Here is a 27988-nt window from a genome sequence, read left to right on the forward strand (position 1 = left end):
TCTTCTAGTTACGAAATCGTGTGTGCAGAAGAAAAATTCCACAAACTCTAGCCAGCATTCTGTTACTCTGCTTAAGTAGATCGCAACACGAAGTTTTCTTATCTCCCTAAACCGTTAGTAAATAAGAAAAACCAAAATACCTATTTGTTATTCTAAGTTGTCGTGGAGACTAATAAAAATTCTCCCATAAATATTTTGCCAAAATCCTCCCACTTTCTAATCGTGTTGTATATTATTTATAATCAATAATTAATATGACATCATAAGGAAGAAATTAACTGAATTCTATCTAATTCAGTCAGGAGCATTAAAAATAAGGCCACATCTCCCATAGCACTCACTAAATCGAACCTACAATTTGGTTGCCTTTTTTTCATTAGAAAAAAGTTTCAGTATTCAATCCAAAAGAATACAAAATTAAGTGACAATGTTATCCCTTTACTATATCACTGCAACATTTGTCCAATCGTGGCGCATTCAGAAAGCTTGCACAAAAATCGCGGAAAAATTTTCTGAGAAATCCAGTGTAGTATTCTATGTACTACCAAAAGATGGTTATGGTAAGTTCCAAAACAAAATGACCTTGATTAAGTATTTTCTATATTTTCTGATTATGAAATCATTAAACCTCTTTAGAAGCAAATCTAGTCACTTCAGAACTATGCACTAATCGTTCTGAAGCAAAGGTCTGTGACCTTCTTTGGATGTTTGCCGATCACAGAGGTTGCTGTTTAACGCCATCACAAAACATTCACATTGGCCCATGGGTTACGTTCCCTGAACCACCTACTTTAATTCCATTCAATTGTAGTTCGTCGTCGTCAGATGAAGAACTCAATTTGGATAAGGGAAAAATTGTGCATTTACTCCTTGAGACTGATATTATTCCATCATTGCAGGAAACCAGTTTGGAAAATGTTATGGTAAGAGAAAGTTTCTTATTTTATTTTATTTGCTAATCGATTTTACATATTTTTTAATAATAAATTCAAATAAGGTCATTCATATTAGAATATACCCATTCTTTGGAGGAACTTGGTAGGAATCACTTCCGATCATTAAGTTGGTTGTTTCCTTTTCCTTTTGCATTTTTTTGTTCTAGGTGATGAGTAGTGTTATGAAAGAATAGGCTTATTATTGTTTTGACAAAAAACTATGGTGTAGTATGTTGTCGTTTGAGAATATGCCAAGACATTTTTATTAAGACAGCAGGTAAAGGCTTTAGGTGGTTGATGAATCTAAAAAAAAAAAAAATATACATACATACAAAAGGGCATAGAACAAAGTTTTTGTGTGTATGTATATATTGTATAATGACCTAGTTAAGAATTTATTGCATACAAAAATAAAATGCACGACTGGGGTCGCACGTACTTGCTCTTATTGTGAAATTTGCTTATGATGTTAAAGTTTCTTATAGCATTCATAAAACCAAAAATTTTATTAAATTTTGTCATTAATTTTATAAATAAAGTAAATTAATTTGCTTTAAACCTGAAGATGGGAAGAATTCTCGAAAAAGTTTGTTAAATTAACAACATTTATATGAGTCATTTATAGGTTTATCATTTCTTACTAAATTTGATGCTGATTCCAAAAATAACATTAGTATTTTTCTAATAGCTCTAGTTTTTTAAATTATTCATATATGAAAAGACTTAGAAATTCATACAATTTTTTTTTTGTTAAATTTTGTTTAGTTAATTTTTTTTTTTGTATTTTTTTTACTTACTGAACCGAAATACATTACATTCGAAACAAATTTTTCCAACAAAACTTTAAAAATGCTTGTAATAATAAAATCTAAAAAAAATAGTATGAAATTACCCCAAAAATGTGAAAAATTAAAATATCTAATAAATAGAGCTCCTAGAAAGCAACCAGTGTGATTTTTAGGCTAAGTGAACCCAATTGCATTAGGTTCGATAAGAAAATTTCTGGAAAATGTTAACAAACAGTTAAAATAAGCACGAAATTACCCCCAAAATTCGGAAAACTAAAATATTTCAAAAAATAGAGCTCCTAGAAAAAAAATAAATGTGATTTTTAAGATTACTGATCCCAAATACATTGAGTTTAATATACATTTTTTTGGAAAATTTTAATAAACGCTCAAAATAAGAAAACTTTAAAATTAATATGAAAAATTAAATATTTCAAAAACTAGAGCTGCTAGAAAAAAAAACAATATGATTTTTGGGCTAACTGAACCCAAATCTATAAAATTTGATATATGTAAATCTTTCTGAAAAATTTTAAGAAGTTGAAAATTGTTGGCCAGTGTTATTAATTTAAAAAACTCATATAGTTTCCAAGAAAGTAATTTATTACTAATTCAAAATTAGAATTGTAAAAAAAAATAATTTTTTTTTAAACGACAAAAACACATTTTTGAATGATTTAAAAATTTTAATCTTCAAACTGATTTTATTCAATTTAGTTTCTTGTAGAAAAAAGAATTTTTGGATTTTTTTTAAACATAACTAGTTTTTCTTAATTAAAAAAAAAAAATGGTATGCTATCAGAAAATAATATTATTTGGCATATAAAACCGAAATTAAAAAAAAAAAAAAATAAAATGCAGGACTGGGTCACACGAACTTGCTCTTAGAACTAAAAACTTTGTATATACAAATTTTGTAAATTTTGTTTTTGATTTATATTAAAACAATATAAAATTTGTTAAAATTGAACTAGCAATGGAATACAGTTTGAAACTTAAAAAACGGTTCTATGGGAATTACCGTTAATAAGGAAAAAAAAAACTGTTTTCATTAAACTTTTTCATTTATTTAAAAACTAATACATACTTGATTTTTAAGGAGCCGTTAAAGAAAATCAAACTTTTCTAAATTTGGTATATGACAGGTACCGTTATTTTTGGTCCAAACAAATTTACGCATATTACGCATAACTTGATATATAAGAATAGGACCTATATCGCAAGTAAAAATATCAACGCGTTTTCAAAAAATAGGTTTTTCAAAAAAAAAAAAAGTTGAAAAATTTTTAAAAAACCCAAAACTGAAAATGTTGAAAGTTTTTGGAAATTTTAATATAACTAAGACGCTTCTATTTAAAAATTTTGGTTGAAATCGGAAAATTTTGGTTGACTTCAAAAGTAGGCCTTTATTTGCCACACTGCACGTATTTTTTTAATCAAAATCGTTAGAGCCATTTTTGAGAAAATTAACTTTTTCCATTTAAGTCATATGGCAAGTACTGTTAATTTTGGTCCCAAAAAAAATTCAATTTCCCTTCTAGGGAATTAGTTAAAACACTAAACTACCAAGTTTGAAAGAAACTTTGAATTACTTTGGGCTAAAGCTCGAGATAGAGGCAGACAGACAGACAGGCGGGACCCACTTTTTAGCAATTCTCTATCATCGTAATGTCATGAGTGATTGTTATATCGAGTTCGAATTTTTTTACGAATCCTAAACTTGCCCTATAGTTCCTATATCGCAAGTAAAAATGAGTTGATTTGAACCAAAGTAAAGTGGTTATATTCCAAGAAAGGAAAATCGAGGACAAATAAAAGAAAAAATACAGTAGCTGTTGGTTGTAGGGTTTAGTGTTTATCTATTTTAGTTTTAAAAAATATGAAGCCAAATTGTGCAATTTGAAATTAATAGGTAAATTTAACATCATTCACACAAACGTACAATGTGCTCTTAAGGGGGTGGTTAGATTTACATGTTATATTCAAGTTTATAGGTTTCTTGGTTTTTTTTGCCTTCGGTGGTGGTAGCATGTTATAAAGAAAAGTTGAATGGACTTTAATGTAAAGTGCACGTGTTTTGGATGTTATAAAAGAAATTGCCTTAAGCCTTTCCGTTTTGTTGTGGTTACGAGCTTGCGCTTAAAAATATGTCGATATGTTGTTTTTGACTCGGCGATGGCATGGACTTGTACAAGTAGAATTTATTATTTTTTTATATTTTTTAATATTTTTGTAAATGACTATGAAGAACTAAGAATAAACTCTGCTTTCAATCCTTTAATCATATTAAGCTTTTAGAGCGACTAAAATCTATTTTACGCTCATATTTGTTTATTTTTCAACTAATGCTCCATCTTTTTTTTTCTACCAAAGCTAACAAGCAATTTGTTTATCAAAATAAGAGCTATTTTTTTGGTTCAATAAAAATAATCCCGATAGAACGTAGGATTACATGAATTATAAAACACATCTAAAGTCACAAATAAAAAAAAAACGCTTTTTACTTGCGATATATGTTGGAAGTAGTACTATAGGGCAACTTTAGGATTCGTAAAAAAAATCGAACTCGAGATAACAATCAGACATGACATTACGATGATGTAGAATGCCAAAAAAGTGGGTCCTGCAATTATTCTGTCTGTCTGTCTGTTTATATGTACCTCGAGCTACAGCCTAAACTACTTTTTTTTTAGGACTAAAACTAACGGTACCTGCCATATAACGGGAATAGAAAAGTAATTTTTTTTTTTTCAAAAAATACTTGAAAATTTGCGTGTGTAAAGCTACAAGTGAGATCCAACTTAAAAAAAAATATGTTTTGAACCGACTAAGCCGACTTCAACAAAACAATTTTATACAGAAGTAAAATTTCAGAAAATTTTCAAAAAACACATTTTTGTATTTTTAAAAAATATTGCAAAATTTTTTTAACTTATTCTAACGATTTTCAAATCTTTTTTCTAAAAATTCCTTATTTTATTACAAAGGGAAGGGAAATAAAAAGGAACTGTTTAAAAAATTGATTATTTCACGAATGTTTTAAAATGACATTCTATTAAAAATTTGCCTATTTAAACCTGTTTTTAAACAAATTTTAAGTTCAATAAAAAAAATTTTTATGTAATTAATTACTGCTATTTTTTAAAGTTTGGATCTGCCTCCCCTCCCCTCCCCTCGCATTTGCACCAAAATGTGATAAATTTGCTTTCATATTTAAGCCTAGTAAACAAATAACTTAGTTTTTTAGTATGTTTCGAACTACAAATCAATACTTGATAAACAATAAATAAAAACAAATATTTTCGGTTGTTTCAATAAGAATTCTGATCCGGATCTGCGCCTTTTTGCATCAAACAGATATTAATTTAGCTATAACGTGCTTATTTTTACTCGCATGTGCCTCGATTATGCACCAACAGATTTTTTTTTTAAATTTTAAGTGAAAAAGCCGTTAGCCTAAAAATATTAATCGTCTTCCCTTTTGACGCAGGGTTCTCAATTTTCAACCGATTTTTGTTCGTTTGAACCATGTATAAAACATAAGCGAGTATAAATATATTAAAAAATACCAAAACTACTATTTTGTCCACACAGAACATGTTTTTTCTACACAAAATTTCCTCATCACTCATTTTCAGAATTTCTTTTTTAATCAAAAATTGTTTTCTTTTTTCTTATACAGAGCATTAAATAAAAACAGTCTATGGTCTTCCTATTGCAACTTTAAAATTATGTATTTATTAACATACATATAATCAAATTAGCATTGCTTATGTATTTTAATACTTATGTATTTTAAATTAAAAAAATTGCAAAATTAAAGCAATAATTTCTAATTATTAGGATTTTTTTCCATTTGTAAGGTGAATCCTCTTCCTGCTGTCAATTTGTGTATATTTAAGATTTGAAAGTAAAAACAAAAACTTTAGCGTTTTTACCACAATCTTAAAAGGCTGAAATTATATCAAATTATACAGGGAATGACCCGATCAGTTAACTTGGCTTAACTAATAGATCTTAGGTAATGTGACGTAACGTGTCCGGTACGTAAATTGTATAGGGTTTTTTAACTACATAGTTCTTCCCTTTCTCTCTCAGAGAAAAACATCAAGAGAAACAAGGCTTCGATAAAGCCTGGAAATTATTATTTAAATAGAAAAATTACCATCCGGACCGAATAACATTTTTATTCAACTCCAAAATACTTTTTTCAAGGTCAATATTTATTTATTTATTTAGAATTTATTTGGCTAATGGCCATTAAGGTCTGAAAGAAAATTTTACAATTGTTAAGATTACATTAAAATTTTAATCAGGAATTTAAGTAAAATAAAAATTAAATGTTTGATTTTGCATAAATGATAAATTGATTCTGAAATTGATTTAAGGATAATTCTATGAGAGCTTATAGGCATATTTTTGGATGTTTTTCGCTCTTATTTATTTACCTTTTCACTTAATTAAGTATTTTAATACATTTACAATCAAGTATATTAATTTGTTTCATTGTTTCTAATTTTAAAAGTATTGTTACTATTGTGTTGTCTGAGAATATCTTCAAATAAGATGTAACGGGTGTGACTTTCTAACGTCACATCCGTTTTTGGGCCTTTGAACTTACTATTAAGGGTGAATTTTTGCGTCGAAACGATTCATTCATGAATTTATTTTCTCTCGGTATATTTCTTGGGCTTTAGGTACTTACATATAATAGATTTAGTAGGTAATGACAAATCTCTAATGAGATAAAATAACAACCTTTTCCAATTTTAAATTATTTTTTTAGTTAAAAAAAAATCAATAAATGTATTGAATATTTCCTTATTTTTTAGATTGAAAAATACGGTAAGCCAATTGCATGGAAAGTCGACTCACATTTTGCGGTACTACTTGAAAGCGACATTGATCATTTTACAAACCTACTCATAGCAACATTTTTGCAAAACAATTTATGCATTAACGATTCGCTACCTTTAATTCGTATTGAATGTAAGGCGCAATCATAAATTTCATTAAAAAATTATAGTTGTGTATTGGTTTTCCATATCTTTTCTTATATGCATACTTAATATAGCTGTTGGATATGAAGGTCAGCCTCAACCTTATGAAGTGATGAAAAAACATTTTCGCAAGCAGCTCACATCACGATGTGAATTTCAACTTGGCGAAGAAGAATGGCTTAAGCACTTAGATGGCCTACGTAGTTTAAGTGTGTTGGCAAACCAGGCAACCGAATTTGAGTACAATAAAAATCGAACAGAAGGCAAAACTGGAATAGTTAAACCAGATTTGATACCATCGGGTAAAAATCTATCTGATCTTTCATCTCAAACTAATGAAGAAGTTGATTCCCGAAAATCATCGCCCATCAAGGTACTAAGTGAAAAACCTAAAATAGAAGCCAAGGTTAGTCCAATGAAGCGTGTGCCTGAAGAGCCAGCAATTAAGTCAGTTAAAGAAGATTCCGTTATAAAATCTTCACCCAAGTCACCCACAAAACCAGTCGAAGTTAAAAAACCAAATCCCACCGAAGAAGTAATCGAGACGAAGCCGTCTCATTTAGAATCAATAGTTACTGCTAAAATCGAACCTATTCCAAGAACAATATCAGAACCTCCTCCAGTTGTATCTGGAGTTCCAGTAGACAAAGCTGTTATCAAAGATGAGAAAAAGGCTGAAACTTTGGCAAGTAAAACCTCAGATGCGATTTCAGCTGTTAAAAACAATACTAAACGGCCAAGTCTTCGAAGAAGCAAAGAAAGTCTGAAGGAGTGTAAACCTCTAAATATTTTAGTCTACTCTGATGTTGCAACTTCAAGAGATAATGTGGTTTCAACACTTAAAAATATTCTGGAGAGAGATATGTAAGAAGTTAATACTAATTGTTGATCTAATTCCGTGTTTAAATGTATTTATTTTAATTTTTTTCAGGTATACTGTCTATCCTCTGACATCCCAACAAGTAAAAGAAAAGTCATGGTTTGACAACACGTCGCTTTTGGTGATATGTGGATCTGTTACTTCCGATTTAGGAGAGATTTTAGTAGACTTTTTTCTACAAGGTGGGAAACTTCTCTCCCTGTGCTCTGATGTCTTGCACATTGTACTCCCAACATATCGTACTGCCGAGGTAAATTTAGTACATTTACATTTAGTACATAGTTTGTTTTTATTGATTTTTTATATGAACATTAATTGTTTCCCCTTAGGTTCGTGAACATGAGCTTGTTCAGTTTTCTTATGATAAATGGCAAAAAGTTAAGATGATGCATTATATTTTTTGTTACCATCCATCGCCGGTAAAAAAGAATTTTTCCACCGATAGTGAAGAATCGAGTTCGACTCTGTCAAAAAAACCGTAAGTTTTGCATGTTTTTTGTTTGTTTGTGTATATTTTGTGGTTTATTTTCCACTTTTTTTTTTAATTAATCTAAAATGGCGTTTTTATATGCCAAATCTCTTTAAATAACTGTGTGTGCGTGTGTGTAAATTAAATCTTTTGTATACAATATTTATTTTGTAAACAAATTTTTTCTTATGAATTTTTCACAACGAGAATGAAACTAACTATTGGCTTCAAATTGATAAATAAAAAAATTTTCGCAGCTATGTATCTAAATTTTTAATTAAAAATCGTTTGGCATTCATCTATTTTTCATAATCGTTTTTTTTAATCATGTATTATACAATTTGGTCTTTGGAACTAATTTAATTTAATTTTTTTCAAATTTTATCGCTCGCCCACTCACTTACACAGACTTGGCAAATTGAGTTTATTTGATATACAGAGTGTCACTTTGAAAAGGGTGTTTTAATTAAAAAAATTGAATTAGGGGAAACAAAAAAAAAAAGTATAGTAAAGGAAGACATCAGAGCATGCATCTAGAAATATACTCAAAAGTTTTCATTTCTATTCCATCTAATATACCCAAAAAAGCGTTCCCGGAACACTTTCAATACCCAAAAACTGAAATTCAAATGGCTTAAAACCACATTAAAGTCAATAATCAATATACACAATATTCTTCATAACATTTAACAATGAACATATCTTACAAATAAATTAAATAACATCATTATTTATATTTCAATAAAAGTTGTCCCAAGAAATATGACGCATTGTCAACATTTTTACGATGATTCTATCAGAAGTGCTCTAAAATATTTGATGAAATTTCAGCGAAAATGGGCGGTTGCCACGCCCCCTGGTTAAAATTCTCACATTACAATCTTTTTCTTTGTATAAACTACAAGCTTTAAATTCTACCAAGTTTCAAAATTCTACTACAATCAGAAGTGTTCTAAGATATTTGATGAAAATTTAGCGAAAATGGGTGCTTACCACGCCCCCTGAATTGAAAATTTCAAAATTTCGATTTTTTTCTTTGTATGCACCACAAGACCCATCACTGTGCCAAATTACAAGTTTCTGTTTAGAACAGCTCAACAAATGAAGTGAGTTTGAAAAAATATTTCGTTTTACATTGTCACGTAATTTCCGTGATCGTAATTTCCGGGAACGCTATAGAAATTTGAGTAAATAGTGTTGTGTAACCGATAAATTGTGTTTGTTTTTTAATCAGAATCAGAAGATCATTTATGGTCTATGTATTTCTGATATGCATAAAACGTATTTTATTTAAACAAAACAACATCCAAGATTGATGAAAAATCTATTGTTTATTAAAAAAAAAAACATTTAATAGGTCCTTTTCTAAATATCATTTTCAAATGAGAAAATTGCACCTCCTGAATAAAAATTCCAAAAACAATTTCTTTAAAGTATTGATATATCAATAACACTCTGTATATTCAAATGAATTTTTTTTTATCATTTAGTTTAAAGTTAAAACGAAAATATTTTAGAAAATATTTTAACGCAAATATTCATTTCGACAATCTTAAAAAAGAAGTTGTCGATAGATATACTCAGACTAGTGTAAGGTAGTCCATTATAATATGATAATAACCGGCAAGGAATAACTTCCGCATCAGTTAAACGTTAAAGTACTTAGAACTTCTGGTTTCGCTGTTCATTATATTATCAAGCTCTAAGTGGGGAATAAACATGTTCACAGAAAATATGCAAGTATTTTTTTAATTTATTCATTTATTCAGATTCTGTCAAAATCATTTAAAAAGAACCCAAGATTTTTGCCTATTCTGCCAAATTCAATCATTAACGCTGTAACTAAGTTAAAAGAAATTGATTCGGTTGGTTGATATAATATTTTCTTTGCTCCATGGTAAAACCTATTTTATAGCCGGTTTCCGGTTGAAACATACCTTCGTCTTTACTAACCTCATGGAGATCGGGGTAGTATCTACTTCTCAATCTCTATAGATAGTATTCAATAAGCCCAACCCAAAAGCTCTCTTTATTTGTTACCTCCTTCCTGCGGATCGATATATTTTATGTATAATAATTTGATACTGTACATACATTTGCTTTATGCGTATCACAATCTCAAGGCTTTTAAACTATGAACCACTTCTTATTCATGTTTTAATCAATCATGACAGTGAACCAAATATCGGGAATTGCAAAGTCTGTTTTTATAATTCAAACAGTTATTATTTTGGTTCAAATGCTCGGCACAGATCAAGGATTTTTTTGAAAAACAACAAATTCAAGAACTAACTCAAACTTTGGTTGAAAATGTATGTCAAATATTTATTGAAACAAAAACTTTGACTCATCCATTTTTGTTTTTCTTCATTTTCATGATTCATCAATCAATTTTGAAAGCTGCTTATTTATAATTTTATGAATGTATTTGGATTGTGAAAAGAAAAATAGTCCGCTAACCATTATAGTACCATTACCTACCTAACAAAAAAAACAAAAAAAAAAGGATTTTAGAACACAATTCACCTTCATCGGATGAAAATCTTGGTAAAACTAACGCACGTATGTATTTCTAAGCGTATCAGCTTCCATAATCATAACGCAAGCATATACCATACCAATTGCAAAACCAAACTACACAATGCAGTTCTAAAGTCATAAAGCTATAAACCGTTATCATAACCAATCAAACCAAAAAACACAAAAAATACCATCATTTGCCTGCTTGCTCGAAAACTTTTTTTTTGTCTTTATATCGTCGTTTTTTTGCTCGTGTGTGAAAACTTCTTCGTATTTGTGGTCACATTACATCCGGCTTAGAGCTCTAGTGTGTCCAAGGTCCATTGAAATGAAAGATCTACAAGGAGACATGCACAATTTGGACGTTAAGGTTCTGGGTTCTGAGGAGACGTGGAATACTCCAAGTTTGCTTTTGGCCACCAATTTGAAGAGCGGCGGAAAAGCTGTATTCTCTCAGGTATTATAATGAATTTCAAAACTAAAACGGGTTGTGTTTAACAATAGAAACTAAATTTTCTGACTGATCTAATTTTGAAAAATAACCCATTTTTGTTAATACATAACTCATTTTTTAACTTTTTCTTGAATATCAATAAACATTATATTTATTTTTCTTCTGTGGATTTTTTGTAGGTGCATTTGGAAACAAATCCATCTGAATACGAGTCTGATGAAAGTAAATACAAAGTTTTGAAAGAGAATGAAAAAAATCGTTTGGAAATTTTTGCTGATCTTTTGGTAAAACACCTTGGTTTCACGACGAAAAAAGACGCAGTATTACAGGAACCAAAAATAACCTACCAAAATGCGTTTTTTTTGGGAAGACATGAGGTAAGTTATTATTTATTTACTATTTGAAATATGTTTCCTATGAAATAAAAAAAAGAGAGCATTTAAAGTATAATTAGGCTTTAAAAAATCCACAAAGAAATTCCAATAAAACAGAAATAATAGTGAAAATGAGTTAAGATCTCCAAAAATTCTGAATATTTTTCCAACCGTTATACATACATAAAACCCTTGCAGTAGACCTTAGTAACACAATATAGTTGTTTTCAGTTTCATTTACTTTTATTTTTTTTGATTCAATATAATTTTAAATAAAAGCAGAAGTCCGTCTGTCTTTCTGTCAGTCTGTCTGTCTTTTTTTTTGAACATCATTATTAAGGGTACCTGCCATAGAACCGTTTTTTTTTTTGTTTAAATCCGATATTCTCCGAAACGGCTTATTCGATTTCAACGAAACTTTTTGTGAAGAAGCACTTATATAATTCAAATATAAGCCCAAAATAAAATTTCGAAAAAAAATAATTTTGGGGCCATCTAAACTAATTTTTTTCTTATCGGAGAAAACATGCTTTATTTCATGTCATAAGATCGACAGAAACTTAGGAGTTGCACTTTACGGGAGGTGTTTATCGATGGTTTTGTCTTTAGCTTTAATGGCTTCAACTGTTTAGCCGTCGAAATCAGTGGTTTAAATATGGAAGCACTTGCTTTTACACCACTTTTTCCTTTATTTTGGCAGAAGAGTCATGTGAATTTGACGCGAGTCGTAGAATCGCTCTTCTGTCAGCTGCAGTAACAGCACTTACTGTTCACCCTTTCATATTTTATTCACAATTGGACTCATTGCGTAAAAAAATTGAAAAGAAATTTCCGGGTTTGTTGCATTTTTTTACCTTTTTTGGCGAATAGACGGGGGCACTCATGATTTTCGCTTTTTCTTCCTCTACCAATTATTTTGGTGGGACCCACTTAAACTAAAAATCAGCTTTAAATTACTAAAAGACATCGGAGAACATTTCTGCATTTCTACCTTCTTTGATTTGCACTCGAAAACTAAGAAAAAAGCGGATGTGCTATTCAAGTGAGCCAGAATAGGAGCACTTTTTTCAGAGTTGTTCCGCAAAAAATTGCAAAATTTAACTAACGGGTCATTGAAAATGAATGATTTCGCTCACAGAGAGAGTGCATAAGGGGACATACCAAAAAGTAAAATATTGATCATTTTGGTATTAAGAGACAGGAATTATATGCACTTATAACTAAAAAAAAAAGGTGTGCTATTCAAGTGAGCGGCACTGTATAACCCAAAAAAGTTTAGATACAAATTCAACGATTTTTTATCCCTGGGTATTTTTATTTCTTATTTATTTGAAGTATTTATTTTAGAAAGCTGAGGAAACCCTTCCAGAAAAGATATCTACCATTTGCTCCATGGGTCCCAATAATCACTGGTCAACAAACTTGAACTTCTTTTTGCCACAAGAATCAAAATATACTTTTCTATAGGTTGTTGATATGCTGAACGCGAATCTGAAGTCAGAAAAATTTGTTTGGCCTCCGTTTTTGAAATATTACCGTTATAATATGCTAAAAATACGTCATTTTGGCTGTTTTCGAGGATCTGTTTTTATGTGGGGTAATTTATCATAAACAAAAACTGTTTAAATTTTCCCGACATCTTTATTACAACTCGAGATATCTTAAGTTTCAGTTAATAAGCCAAAGAGAAACTAAACTTAATCTAAAGTTTAAATCACTGGTCACAGAATTTTTGCCACAAGAACAAAAATATACTTTTCTAGAGGTTTTTGGGTTGCTGAACTGGAATCCGCAATCAGAAAAATTCTATTAGCCTCCGTTCTATAAAAAAAAACTTTTTTTTTGCATTTTTGCAGTTCTTATAGGTACTGTTACAAATTCATTCACAATGAATTACCCCACATAAAAACATATACTCGAAAACAGCCAAAATTACGTTTTTTTGCATTTTCTAACTGTAATATTTCGAAAACGGAGGCCAATAAAATTTTCTGACTTCTGATTCGAGTTCAGCACATTAAAAACCTTTAGAACCTAAAGAACTAACATATGTTCTTGTGGCAAAAACCTTGTTGACCAGTGAATTCTAAGTCGAAAAACTATTCATGGTTTTGGTAACCGTTTCCTTTAAATGGCTTTATCTTTGCTAATTAACTAATCTCTTAAAGAAAACACCATCAAATGGTATACAGCCGGATCGAGAACAGAGGAAGGTACAGGTGCAGAAAATTTTGGGCCTAGTACTTAACTCCCCGTACCAATGGGTCAATCCCCAAGTATCTTTCAGGCTGAAGTAAACGCCATTGTGATATGCACAGAATTTAATCTCGTATTAAAAAAACCAGGTGACGAGAAGAGCACAAGACTGGACAAAACTACCAAAACTAATGCCCGTCGTACACCTAGCGTTCAACGCATTCAACGCAAATTTAAAACCTTAAATTCTAATTGATGGTGCTTTCAATTATATTCAAACAAAGAGTTTTAGATAGTTGGAGATCGCTACTAAACGAATTAATTAAAAAGTATACGTATAGTGGCGTCGTTTTTTTATAATTAATTTGTTAAATTCGCGTTGAGTGCGTTGAACGTTAAGTGTACGACGGGCATAAGACAGGTCAAAATGCTTCTCGGGAGCTACAACCAAGACCTTTTAAATTCATTATCAGCTGATATAGGCATAACTTCAGTATAACCACAGGTCTTTTCATGGGCCACTGCAAGCTAAGAAAGTACCTAAGCATACCCCAAATACTTAATTTCCTGAAAGAAATTAAGTTAATATGAGGAACCAACTTAGCAAGCTTTAAAGGGGACACAATAGACCTTATAGGTCACAGGGCTACTCACAATCCAAATATCAATCAATTTTTACCAAAGATCGACCGAAGAACTTCTGACTTTGAATACAACTTGACTTGGATGTTTTTATTGGGGAATTTTATGCGAAACTGAACCACAGTCAAGTTGTACAGAAATTCTATTTTGGATATACATAGGTATGGTCTATTGGTATTGTTATTAAATGCAATTTCGTTATTTCGCAAATTACCTCAATTCGAGTGTCAAATCGTATAGGAAATTATTCAATTTGCGAAATTATCTCATAATATGGATACCATACCTAAAAAACTTGTTTTAAAATGAGTTTGAGGATCATATCATATTGGTATTACTTGACTTTTTCATAATATTCTAATAACCATTACTTAACAGTTTATTTCTATTTTTTTCAGCTTAAATTTGAAGTTCTGGAAAAGCTAAAGAGCTTATACAATGCTGATAATATGATACAAACATCAAAGCTCTCAATGAAATTCTGTGGGAAAAATGAAACAGTTCCAAGCGCCAAAACAAATGTTCTTCCAATTTTAATTCATAATTGTCCCGATGACTTTTCAACTATTGATTACTTTGATGTAAGTATTTTCTTTTAAATGTTTAACGTGTATTTTTTTTATTTTACATATCTCCATAAAATATCATGTACATTTTTCCAAATACATATGAGGCGTTCAGATTAACAATGGGTCAAGTCCACTTTTCTTTAAATTAAGTGCTTATGTTTTCTCTAATAAAATCAAAAACATTAATTCAAGGCATAAAGCTTTTGGTCTGTAAAACAATTTTTTGAAAAGTTCCTTTGGATTCTACAACAGAGCTCTTCAAAGTCTTGTATAGTTATAGTGCATAGTTTTCAAATGATATTTCATCGATTATTATTTGAAGGCCTCATATAACGTATTTTTGGAGATTGGAGTATTTACTTTTATACTAGTACTAGTATATAAGCTGCGTTCCTTTGGAAATATTTATCTACTGCTTAGTACTTAAGGCAGCTTTGAACTACTTTTTCAGTATAGCAAAAGTAGTTCAAAGTAGTTTTAAGTACTAAGCAGTAGATAAATATTTCCAAAGGAACGCAGCTATAATTAATTATTTATTTTCAGAATTTATCAACTAAAGACATTGGTCGTTTAGTTATTTATGCGCCAATAATAAGCAGTTCAATGCATATTATTTCTGAATTAAATCTCACTCATGGGATAGCCGTTTTGCCAAGGCAACAAACTGATGGCCTTGGTCGAAGTAATAATCAAGTAAGTGTTATATTTTTTATCTTACGATTTATAATCTTTATCGTTTTTTTTTTTTGTCAAATAATGTTCTATTTTCTTAAGTTTATTTCTTTTTTTATTTATATAAAGAATTGTTAATAACAATAGCAATAATTTAAATACTTTTTTAATCATTTATTTGTTTAGTGGTTAAGTCCATTGGGATGTGCTATGTTCTCACTACAACTCCATATACCTTTGAATTCACCATTGGGAGAAAGATTGCCTTTTATTCAACACATAATTGGAATTTCTGTTGTGAATGCCATTAAACAGCTTGAAAAGTATGAGGTAAGTGTTTATTTTGTTAAATTATTATATTAAATTCGGGCGAAATGGAGAAAAAAACGTATATCTATAAATGCAGATAATAATAATTGATAAACTTTTTTAAATCGAATTACTTAATTTTTGGCTATCCGTCTGGAAAGTAGATAACCTGTTCGTTTAATCATTTAATCGGAATTCAAAATTAAATTAAAAATTTTCAATTTTATTGCATTGCAAAGTTTTTATTTCTTCCTATTCTAATTGAGTTAGCTACATTAAGAAAAATTTTCCAATACATAAAAAGATATTTTTTTTTGTCAATTTTAATATAAATTGATACGAAAATACTGTCCATGAATGCAGCATTCCTATTACTTTTATAATAAAGTTAAAAAAATTTTTTTTATTTTAACCATTTACGTAGAAAAAATAAAAGTCTGTTGGTAACCCACGTTACAAAAATCGGACACGAGTTTTAAGAGTCCAACAGTATGAAGTTTTTTTTGTGAAATTTAGAATCTTAATTTGTTTTAAATGAAGAATCCATAGATGAAAAATTACAAGATTTTAAAATCAAACATTTGTTCAATATTTCGATTAAAAATTTGAAAACATTTAGGTAACTAACGTACATATCATTAATTTAGTAACTCATGTTACCAACGAAGGGATATTGTCATCGTCAATATTAGATTCATCTTTTTTTCTGTGGACTTGTTTTTCCATCACGTTCATGTGAAATTCTTCTGTAATTGCCAAGTTTATGCTTTAAAAATGCTTTTAGTTTAATTTTATTCCATGCATTAAATTTCTAGCCATAAGGGTATATAATAAAGAACCTTTTCTTGCGAATTGCCTAAAGAGTTGCCGTTTGTAAATAGTGATTTCCTATTGGAAAAAGTAAAAAAGCCTGCATAATTTTTTCAAATGTCCTGTCCACTCATGGAATTACCCTAATGAGTGGTTTGCTTAGCTCTCCTATATGTACTACTAAGAACTTAAAGCTGCCTTTAACTAATAAACACATATTGTTCCTTTCTTAAACTCCTCTAAGAATTTACCCTTTTTTCTTTCATTTTTGGTGGTAAAAATGAGAGTTGTAAGAGTGTGGCCTTTTTATATGATAAAAAAGTTGTAAAAAATAATTCAAACATGTAATTATGTCCGTGTGCAAATAGGTAAAAATACCAGCACGTAACTTAAAATTGAAAGTTTTCGATACTTATGTACACTTAAGTGCAAAAAAAAGTACTCAAAAAGGGTACTCTCAGTAGAGTGTAAGAAAATTACATAATGTCATACCTAGGTTTTTCCCTAACTGTTTCCTTACTACTATGCGTCCATCTGTCCATCTTTTCATCGATCTAAAGCCTTAACTGATTTCTTGAAATTTTGTGAAAGATTTCTCCTTTTATTATTTTTTTAATATCTCCGTTAGAAGTGATACTTCTCGTACACAATTTTTGAGTTTGCAATTAAACGGATAGTGTAAAATTATCGTTTCCGTTTTTTTTTTCGAAAACGTATTCTTTTGTCAATCGCTTATGTATGTACTTAATAGCAGAACGAAATTTAATCAAAATATACAAACATGGGAACCTAATCAATATTATTTGTACTCCATCTATTATTTTCCTAAAGTTTTGTTAGTATCTCTTAATAAACTTCTGAGTGTTTGAAGTATCAAGGAAGCTAAAATCTTGTGCAGGGTCCACAAACTGCTTTTTTTAAAAGAAAGTTATTGCTCTTATTTCTCCCTGCAAGTGAAAACAAGATAACCTGCATAATAAAATTCCAAAAGTTATTACATAAGTAAAACACACTTGTTTTTAATTTTAATAGTATTTTTTGAATTTTTTATTTAATATATAATTTAAATATACCCTTAATAGGGATTAGTCATAGTAGTTGTAGTAGTAAGTAAAAGTGTGACCTACACACTATTTCCATACTGTTTTTTTGTTTTTGTTTTTATTTACGATACCATGCGCCTTTTTTTCTCACAGTTAATTTGTTTAATTTAATATTTTATATAAAGTAACATTATTAATAATCTAAAAATTCAGACAAGTCGGTAATCATTTCTTTGTTTATAGTTATTGTTATCGAAATAAAATGAAAGTTAGCCAGCCAATAATATTTTTGTTTCTCTTTCAATTTTTGTTTATGTGTAAACTCGATGCGATATTTTTTTATTTAATTTTTATTATTCTAGAAGGAAGTTTTGCATCATCACTCGATTGTGAATTTTTCTTAGTTTTTTTTTATCTTTACATAATGTTGAGATATATTTTTAGTTTTTTTCAATAATCGAATTTTAATATTTTTAAATTGTGTATTTTTTTAAAAGCTTAGACTTTACTTTTTTTAAATATATTTATACATACAATAATATAAACATACATAGTTGTACATTTACAAAATGATTAATTTTGTTTAAGAAAAAAAAAAAAAAAACTACAATACATACTTGTTTAATTTTCTTAATAAAGTATCAATGAATACTGATGCTGCTGCTGTTGTCCACTTTGAATATTTTCTTTACTCAGAATACTGATTCAGCTGATCTAGATAATTGTACCGGATGCGAAGGGCTTCTAGCCAACCGCTTCTTGGGTAATCTCTCCAAAAGTGTTAATAATTTTGGGAAGTCTGGTCTGTCGTCTGCTTGAAAAGACCAACACAGCATTAATATGTCTTTGACATCACGCGATGTTTGTAAATTGGCCAGTGTCTGTTTCATTCCTCTTCCCACTTGCCAAATTATCGACTGAGGTGGTTGCATTTTGAATGGAAACTCTCCGCACAGCAATTCATACCAAACAGTACCAAATGAATAGACATCCGATGCTTTGGAAAATGGTAATATCTCATCGGTTGGCTTATAAGGCGTCAATGCACGCATCAGTTCTGGTGCTAAATAGCATAGCCAGCCGCTGGGCACACCAAGTCCAATATCACAGTACACAAGCTTTGTTGAGCTAAACAGCCCAAAGTCGGTTATTATGACTTTTCCATTCTCCAGGAATATGTTCTTTGTTCGCAAATCTTTGTGGAAAATACCCCGAGCATGCAGATAGCCCATGCCTTGTGATATCTGTTGAGCGACTAGTGTGGTACGATTTATGGTAAATTTATCACGTCTCAAATGAATGTAGGTATAGAGAGTGTTTCCCTTGCACAGCGAGGTCACAATTGCCAGATATGGTGGATTCATGCATGCACCCATGAATAGCACTAAATTTTCATGTCGAGTCTTTTTGAAATTTGCCACTTCCAATTTGAATGCTTCCAACATGTGTTCATCATCGAGATAGTCCTCTTTGAGAAGTTTCACAGCAACATCTCCATGCCATAGAGCTCGATGTACAGTTCCAAAGCGACCTTTGCCGATTTTCTCCAACAAACGAAGGTCATCGTAAGGTATATCCCATTCTTTAAGTGAGAGTGAATTTTGACGTGGCCAATTGCCCGAATCACCTTCTTCCGTTGAATCCAGTCTCACTGGAGTTCTGTCTGAATCGGTGCTAGCACTTGTACTGCCTGATAAGGAGACAGTCTTATCGCTATCATTACTCTTGTGTGTATCGGCCAGTTCTGGATTAATTTGACTTAGAACTGAACCACTACTAGACGCAGTACGTCCACTTGAAGTCTCGCTATGTATTCTGCTTTCCGAGAAGTGTCCACTTGTGATGAGAATCGAACTCATTGAACTAGCATTATTACTATTCGCAATACTTGACTGAGAGTTATGATGTGATGATTTATTATCCAAGTGTTCCGAGTTATTGTTTGTTGTTGCAGAGCTAGTTTGTCCTCCCACAGCGGATGATGGTAAATACAAAGTCTGATTAGTCTGGTGATTAGTGATAGTCACATCAGGAAAATTGAATTGGCTAGTGTTCTTATGAAGCGACGAAGGTGTAGAAATAGGATTCGGTCCAGTGCTAGTACTTCCACTTGCAGTCGAACTTCCGCCGCCACTATTAGTACCACTAATATGTTGTTGTTGTAGATTGAAAAGAGCCGGACTGGAAGGCGAGGAACTGTTGCAACTTGAACCAGGTGAACTGCTATCAGGATGATGATGTCCACTGGCACTGATTGGAACTTTTTGCCTTCGTCCTTGCAAATATCCACTCACAGTCGTACTACGTCCACTTAAATTTGGAGATATATTTGATGGTGGCAGAAAACCTTCATTTGATTTTAAAGTTTTCTTAAATTCATCAACAAACTCGCGAGGTAAGCCACATGATGGTGGTACATTTGGTTCACAATCCTTATGACAACGATACTTGCATTCTTTACATTTCAAACCAAAGAACATTTGTTTCTGACAAAGGTCGCAGGTTGACATCATTTTGAATACTTTCGTAAAGCGATGGGCAATCATGTGACCCATTCCAAGAGATACAATTGGAGTGCATGGTGATCGCGGAACAGTCAGGTTATTAGTGTTTTCCATGAATATATCCGAACTCATTGATGACGAATGTGATTCAGGACTGGGATCGGTATGAAGTCGAGTTCTCGGGATAGCCTGGGGAACAGATGAAGAATTGGTTGAATTGGAACTTCCTGTGCCACTATTGCCGTTAGTACCACTGCCAGGTGTAATAACACCACCACCAGCGCCTTCTTGAAATTGCGATTCATTTGATTTCGATTTGGCTATTGGTATAGCTAATGGATCTTGACTCGATGAGGAGCTAGTCGATGCAGTCATTGAATTTGTTTGCATTCCATTGTGTGATGGTGTTGATGGGTGATGATAAGTCAGCAATGTTTGATGTTTCTTCTTTGGCGGTGGAGTTGATTTTCTATGTCCACTTCGTCCTGGTGTACCACTTCCGGTACCTCCACCAGTTCCACTTCCACTTGTATTTTGACTCGGCGAATTTGGTGGTGATGGTGAGGGTGTCAATGTTAGAACTGACCCATGTGCACTGGATGTTTCATCAGGAGTATGTCGATTCATTGTCGAAGGCGGTGATTGCAAATCATAGTTATTATTCACAGGTGATTGTACAGCTTTTTGCTTATTCATTGTTCTATAGGTTCTTGGTGATGCCATCACACCAATATTTCCAGTACTTCCCCGATGGTGATGATGGTGGTGATGATGATGATGACGATCCCATGAATCCCAATACAAATTTTCTGGTTCTTTTAAATTATCACTCAATGCTGCACGACAACGTCGCAGACATTCCATTGCATTAATCAGTCGGCGTATTTCTTCTTCACGAAAATTCGGATTATAAACAAGTATGGCACGTAGCTCATCATCGGAACGTTGAAGTAGATCTTCCAGGGTGTTGATTCTTTGTACACAAACATTTAAAGATTCCCCGCTTAAGCCAACTACACGTAGCCATTGTTTTAGTTCGGATCCAGATGCAGCTAAACCACTTGCTGGTATTCGTTCGGGTAGACGTGATTTTGTTATTAGTAGTTCGGAAAACATTCGCACCAATTTGGTTTCTAGGATACGAATTTCTTGTTGTGTTAGGGTGGCACTTGTTGCACATTGAGTTCGAAGTCCTTCCAAACGGTCAGCAGATATGTCAATCATTCCTTGGATAACATCAAGGCCATTATTGGCACTTGTTGTTGTTATTGTTGTGGATGATGTGTTGTTGTCCATTTTGTGGTTGTGTTTTTAAGTTCACTAAAATTAAAAAAAAAAGAAAAATTATTAGTGATAGTTGAAACTTGATGAAAGTCAGTGAGAATAAACTAAGATGAAAAGGCATTTCATATAAATCTTTTGTGGTTTTGTAACTCTCTCGAAATTTTAATTTTAATCAAACTTAATTAATATCAATTGGCTTATCAGCACCAAATTAGCATACATAGAGTAGATTTTCGAGAAAAGCTTATGAGTCTGAAATTTGTTGGGCATACCTATGAATCACAAATAATTTGGCTAAGCCTTGATAAGAAACTATGAAATTAAACTTGTACAAATTGAAACTTATGGAAAAAATAATAGAAACAACAATGTATACTAAATGATAAACGAAGAAATTTTTCTATTTATAAGCTCTTTAATAGTACAGCAAAATGATGTAATATTTATCTGTTAACAGCTTTTGGCATACTTTTACCAAAAAAAAAAATGTTTTAAAATCGGAATTTCGTCCGGAAAAATAATAGGAACAAGTGATTTAAACTTTGATTCTGAGATAAACTTATTTTTTTTAAATTCTAAATAAGCGAACATTAACTTTTTCAATTCCTTTAAAATAACAAAAAATAGAGGTTTTCAGTTTAAGTTTCAAAAATAGGTCCGGGATAACATTCCCAAGGCAGCATAATGCCCGAATAAAAGCAGCTCTTCATTCGTTCCCAAAAGTGGAAACTGTTAAGAGCAGAAAAAGAAAAACACGTTTTCGTTTTGACAAAACTTTAGTTTTTCTTACTTAAAAAAAGAATCCATTTTCGTTAGCAAGGCAACTGAAAAAAACTGTTAGATACTCTTGCAACATGCTGGACAATTCGATTGAATAAAACCAGCCTTCCTGTAAAAAGTCCACGAAAAGTACCATTTCTAAGCAAAACAAAAACTTTGTCGAAAAAAAACACCTTCACCGTTTTAACTGGACGAATGTCTTATGGTCCAACGAAACCAAGGTGAACTTGTTTGGCTTCTGGATCCGACGGAAAAATTTTATGTTAGACTGCCAAAGAACTTAGAATTCAATCTTAAGTATCTTAAGTATGGGGTTAAGTCATAAATGATAGTTTGCTAAAAAGAGCGATTGAAGTTGAGCTAATGTATGAAAATCGATGAATTTTTGAGGCATTGATCCTCTTATTTTTATAGTAAAAAGTTGCTCTAATTGTAAATGATACCAAATAAAAGAGAAAAAAAGAGTTTATTCTTATTTCATCAATACCCGAAAAGTGCAATTTTATGACTTAACCCCTTTGGCCCTTTTTACCCGGCGACAAAGATATTTGAAAGTAGTTTGTTTGATGTTCTCTTGAACTTTGTAATAAACTAAAATAGTGTCTTAGCTATAATGTAAGTTCTGTTTCAAGTTATATCTTTTAATTTTGTTTTAAGAACAAAATTCAAAGACAAGCTAAAGTTGTTAGTTGTGGGCTAAAGATGGACCGAACCGGTCATTCACTTAACGCAGTCTGTTAGGTTATAAAGGCAATACAAATTTGCAAATATCGATTTTGGAAATACTGCTCTTTGGCAGAGTTGTTCTGTCAACTCCTGTAAAGGCATAGTGACATGATTAAAATTGCCGGTTTCTTTCTAAATAATGTCTCCAAATTAAAAGTACATACATAATTATTATGATTCACACTTTGCCGACAGGCTTTCTGTCGGCCAACCAACATTTGTTTTATCAAAAATGAAAATACATTGTATTTCTAATCAATAATAATTGCATCATAGAATAGTTTTTTTGTATCATTTAACTTTGTCTGTTGTTCACCTGCGAGAGAGACCAAACTTATAAACAAAAGAAAAAAAAAATACAGATAAGAAAAAAAATGACAAACTAACCTCTTTGAACATAAATGAATAAATTCTTAATCCACAAAAATTAAGAATCACACTAGCGTTTCTCGAGCTAGTCCCCGAGACAACGATGACAACCAACGACGACCGACGACGACAACGGGGAGAAAAACTTTAGATTTCCTTTTCATTTGTTTCCACAATTAAAATGGAACAACAAAAAAAAGTGAATTAAAGATAAAACCAATCGTGAGAAAACAAAAACCGATAATAAACACGCGTAAATGAATAAATACGAGTAAAGAAATATATATAAAAAAAAAACTTTTTAACTTAATCGATTTTCCACCTGGAAAAAGGGGATCGCCATCAAGAGAATATAGAATAGAAATATGAAAAATGTATTATTTTTAAAAATATTGAAATTTTTGTCGAATCGAATCGTTTTTTATGCGACGATAGTGGTTTTAATTAATTATATTTCGTTTTTTATTTTACGTAACCCGAGGCCAGGGTAATTTTATTTCTTTTTGTTAAATTCTTTTTCTAAGACGAACAAAATGAAAATTGCATTTTCTTAGTTTTTTCATGGACAAAAAACTTAAAATTTTGTCGCGACATTAAAAAAATAAAACACAAGGACACTACATTTTGCTAGAGAAAGATTGGATAAATTTCTTTTTGTTCTTAATTTTTGTGTCTTTTTTTTTTTTTGTTAAAAGACTTTTATATACTTTGCGGTAGTAGAAACTGCAAAATATTGTATTGATTTAAAAAAGAAAGATTTTTCGTATTTTTTTTTTCCCGATATATATATGTACAAATATGTACACACCAGACCACCTACAGGACGAAAAAATAACAAGCAAGCAAGAAAAAATATATAAAATTTTTGTGAGATGTGAAGGAAATCAATTTTCCTTTTTGGTGTTGCGCTGCTGTCGCTGTGTGAAAACAACAACTCCCAGACAGAACTTAAAGTTTGCATGGGAAATAAAAAAAAAAAAAAAAGACAGCAACAGCAGTACACTTGTAGTAGGACTGTCATTTTTTTTATGTATGTATTTATTTTTTTTTAAATACAATTTTCCAGTCAACATTCCATTTTGAAGTGAATAATATGTTGGTCTCGCTTGTACTTATTTTTAGAATGGGAGTAAGGTGTGTATATTTGTTCTTTTTACACACATTTGATTTTGGTTTTTTGTTTGAAATGTCATTCCAATACTTCCAAATGCCAAACTATTTTGAAGAGAATTTTTTTTCTCTTTGGGTAAATTGTTTTGTGTCAGATAGAAAAATGTCATGGAATGTGATAGTTTTATGGTAGGAGAATAGGGTTCGGACTTGTTTCGCATAAAATTGAAAATAGTGGAAGTATACCGAAAATTATGTGGTACCTATTATAAGGTGTGTTATTTATTACAACCAGTCTTAAGCATTCGGGGCTAAGCAATTTACATGTTAAATGCAACAACACCTTAGCCCCTTGGGCTTAGCTGTTTAGCTCGGAGATTTCTCTTTGCTTAACGGCCATATTATTCACTAGTTTAAAAAATACATCTGGATGTAAAATTGTCAAATGTCAAAAATAAATTCATATCTTAAATAGTTATCCCGATTTTGACTATGAAGATAGTTGAAAAATAGTTAAAAATTACTATTTTTTCTCTGTGAGATATTGAATATTATGGATTTGGATTTATTTTTGACATTTCAATTTCTTTACATCCAGATGTATTTTTTAAACTAGTGAATAATAGGTGTGTTTTTATTACCACCGGGCTTAACTGGTTAAAAAAAACGCCTCGGGGCTTAGCGAGAAAAATTGGCAGCACTGCATACTAAATGTTCCAAAATCAGCTGACACAAAAAAATATAAAGTTGTCATATTTTTCGCTTTTGGGGTTTCTTGTGTGTTTTTGAAAAAAAAAGTTCAACTAACTATTAAATAAATATTTAAAATAATAATTGTCCTTCCAAACATCAGTTTTGATGTTTTTAAACAAATTCTAAACAATTTACGAACAAGTTTATTTGGTAGCACAGATTTAAATCTGTTGAAAAAGTTAAGCCCAGAGAATTCTCCGGGCTTAACAGCTAAGCCCAAGGGGCTAAGGTGTTGTTGCATTTAACATGTAAATTGCTTAGCCCCGACTGCGTTTTTTTTATCCAGTTAAGACCGGTGGTAATAAAAAACACACCTAATATGGCTGTAACAGTTTTAAATCTGTGCTACCAAACTAATATTTTGATAAAATGTTTAGGATTTGTTTATAAACGTAAAACTGACGTTTTGAATGACAAAATGTAGTATTTAACTAGTTTTGCTAGCATACATTTTTGTATCTCTTTGTAAAACACACATGTAAAATACAAGAAAAACCCGTAAGCGAAAAATATGACAACTCTAAATTTTTGTTGTTTCTGCTGTTTTCGGAACATTCAATAGCCCTCTTCCATTTGGAGGTGGCAAAGTACTACTAGTAGTTTACTAGCGATTTTCAATGGAACGCACTTTCAACGAATTCAATACAAAACGTATCTACGCGGGAAGAAGAGCATGAGTAGATGATAGTACTAGATTAACCAAAACATCTACTAGTAGTAAACTACCATCTCCAATGGAACAGGGCTAATATATAATAGTGCTGCCAAGATTTCAGGTTAAGCCCCAAGGCGTTTTTTTATGGTAATAAAAACCACACCTAATATTTCATAATTTTGCATTGCTTTATTTTATAAAACACAGCTATTGGTGCACAAAAAACGCACTGGGAAAATATACATTAAAGAATGCACGTATTGTAATTCCTACAAATAAATGTCCTAAGGTGTCCTAAAGTTCAGTTTTAATAGCTGCTTTCCTTTGGGAACATTTATCTACTGCTAGTACTTTAAACTACTCTTGCTGTATTGAAAAATTAACTCAAAGCTGCTTTATGGTGGATTAACATACGTCTGCATTGAAAGGGGACACAAAATTTAACAACCACATAATGTTGGATAGAGAGTAGATGAAAATGCAGCGATCTTCATAAATGCAGATTATAGAAAGATTATATGGCGAAGACGAACATGTTCGCCTGCATTATGCAGAAGAGTAAAGGGGGATAGATATAATACCTGAAATCCGTACGTATGAAGGAGAGGCATTGCACAGCAAAAAGCCTATTTTTTGGTTTCAAAAACACTTTTTGTAAATTTTTTTCATAATACCATGGTGCTAGGAAGAAAACATTTTTTTTAACTTTTGTAAATTTCCCACTTTTTGCAAAAAGTGGCCGTTGGAGAACCATTAGCCTATCAGGTTCATCCCATCTTTTTGCAAGTCTGTATTTCATTCTTTGCTTCTTTCTTGTAGTCTATGAATTTCACAGAAGCGTAACTTTGCATCTGTTTATGGTTTCTGCAGCATTTCTTTAAGTTTTTCTGTTCGAAAAAAAATAATACTGCAAGACTTGTTGCAAAATGTTCACGTTTACACCATTTGCAAAAAATCCTTTTTTTTTATTTTGTTTTTGCTTTAAATGTATTGTATTTCTTAAATTCTTTAATATTTGTTTAATTTCAGTTTCTTGATATTGCTATAAAATGGCCAAATGATATCTACATCAATGGAACAAATAAAATTGGAGGTCTCATAGTAACAAGTACTTTAACTGGTAACTTGGGATTGGTTAACATTGGAGTTGGCCTTAACTTGGATAATAAAGTTCCCGGTGTGTGCATAAACGATCTAATACAAGAACACAACCGAATTAGTCATCAGAAAATTCCTCTATTGGGTTACGAACGTTTGATGGCTCTAATTTTCAATGAAATCGAAAGACTTATAGATATGGCACAAAATGGCAGGATGGATGAAATATACCCACTTTACTATAGCCTCTGGTTGCATGAGTAAGTTTTTTATTTCATAATTAAACCGAAAATAATTAAAATAAAACTTATAAATCGTTTACAGAGAACAGGAAATTGAAATTCAAGATCAAAGTGGTAGAAAAGAACAGGCAACCATCATTGGTATTGATGAATTTGGCTTTTTAAAAATCAAAACTAAGAAAAATAACAAAGTGACGTCAGTTCAACCAGATGGAAATAGCTTTGATATGCTGAAAGGATTGATCCTTCCAAAGTGGAACTAAAAGAAAAATATCATTCGATTATAATCGAAGATGACGCGTTCTGGTGTCAAAAATTAAACAACACTAGTCATTTTATTGGAAAGAACTTCAATATATAGAAGTTTATTCTGGGATTGTTAAATATAAAATCGCTCCGAGTCTGAATTCCATATGATCGGATGCGGGAATCAAGTCTGTTAAATTGTCTGCGCATTCCAGTTATTTGCTTTTTTCTGCTCATTGTGTGTTCGAGTCAATTTATACTTCCGTTTAAGATAATAAATTATTCCTAATATTTACGTGTTAATTTTAAACAAATCATTTTATAACCTAATCTATAGATAATATTAATTATTGTACTTTATTGACTGTAATGTATTGTAATGATTAAAAGTTTTAACGGACAGCATAGAATGGAGGCTGATAGCACAATTAAGTTTGAAAACTATCATTGGTATAATCAAAATGTATGGGAATAAAAAGAAGTGAAAAATTCATTTATTTATTGACTATTTACTTTCTATTTTTAAAACTAATTTTTGTATGGAGCGTTTTAGATTTATT

General features: G+C 31.1%; 2 protein-coding genes across 3 annotated transcripts; one reads left to right on the forward strand and one right to left on the reverse strand.

The window, feature by feature from the left end:
* LOC129913180 (biotin--protein ligase) lies at positions 1 to 27921 on the forward strand. Of its 2 annotated transcripts, none has more exons than XM_055991730.1 (13): positions 1 to 560; positions 637 to 923; positions 6556 to 6712; positions 6798 to 7587; positions 7655 to 7853; positions 7933 to 8081; positions 10893 to 11049; positions 11226 to 11423; positions 14657 to 14839; positions 15371 to 15520; positions 15686 to 15829; positions 26872 to 27200; positions 27265 to 27921. In XM_055991730.1, the coding sequence occupies exons 1-13, from the start codon at positions 428 to 430 to the stop codon at positions 27443 to 27445; spliced, it is 3057 nt and encodes a 1018-aa protein (XP_055847705.1). In that variant the 5' UTR covers positions 1 to 427; the 3' UTR covers positions 27446 to 27921. The 2 variants fall into 2 exon arrangements, with proteins under 2 accessions (XP_055847705.1, XP_055847706.1); XM_055991731.1 differs by having other exon boundaries at positions 10911 to 11049.
* On the reverse strand, positions 17648 to 24296 carry LOC129913179 (kinase suppressor of Ras 1). Its single transcript, XM_055991729.1, has 2 exons — positions 23343 to 24296; positions 17648 to 21485 (listed from the first exon to the last, which is right to left on the reverse strand). Exon 2 carries the CDS (start codon positions 21459 to 21461, stop codon positions 18354 to 18356), a length of 3108 nt encoding a protein of 1035 aa, XP_055847704.1. The 5' UTR covers positions 21462 to 21485; positions 23343 to 24296; the 3' UTR covers positions 17648 to 18353.
* Positions 27922 to 27988: the final 67 nt, after the last annotated feature.

Source organism: Episyrphus balteatus, chromosome 3, assembly GCF_945859705.1.
Source record: "Episyrphus balteatus chromosome 3, idEpiBalt1.1, whole genome shotgun sequence".
In the NCBI taxonomy this organism is placed as follows: Eukaryota; Metazoa; Arthropoda; class Insecta; order Diptera; family Syrphidae; genus Episyrphus; species Episyrphus balteatus.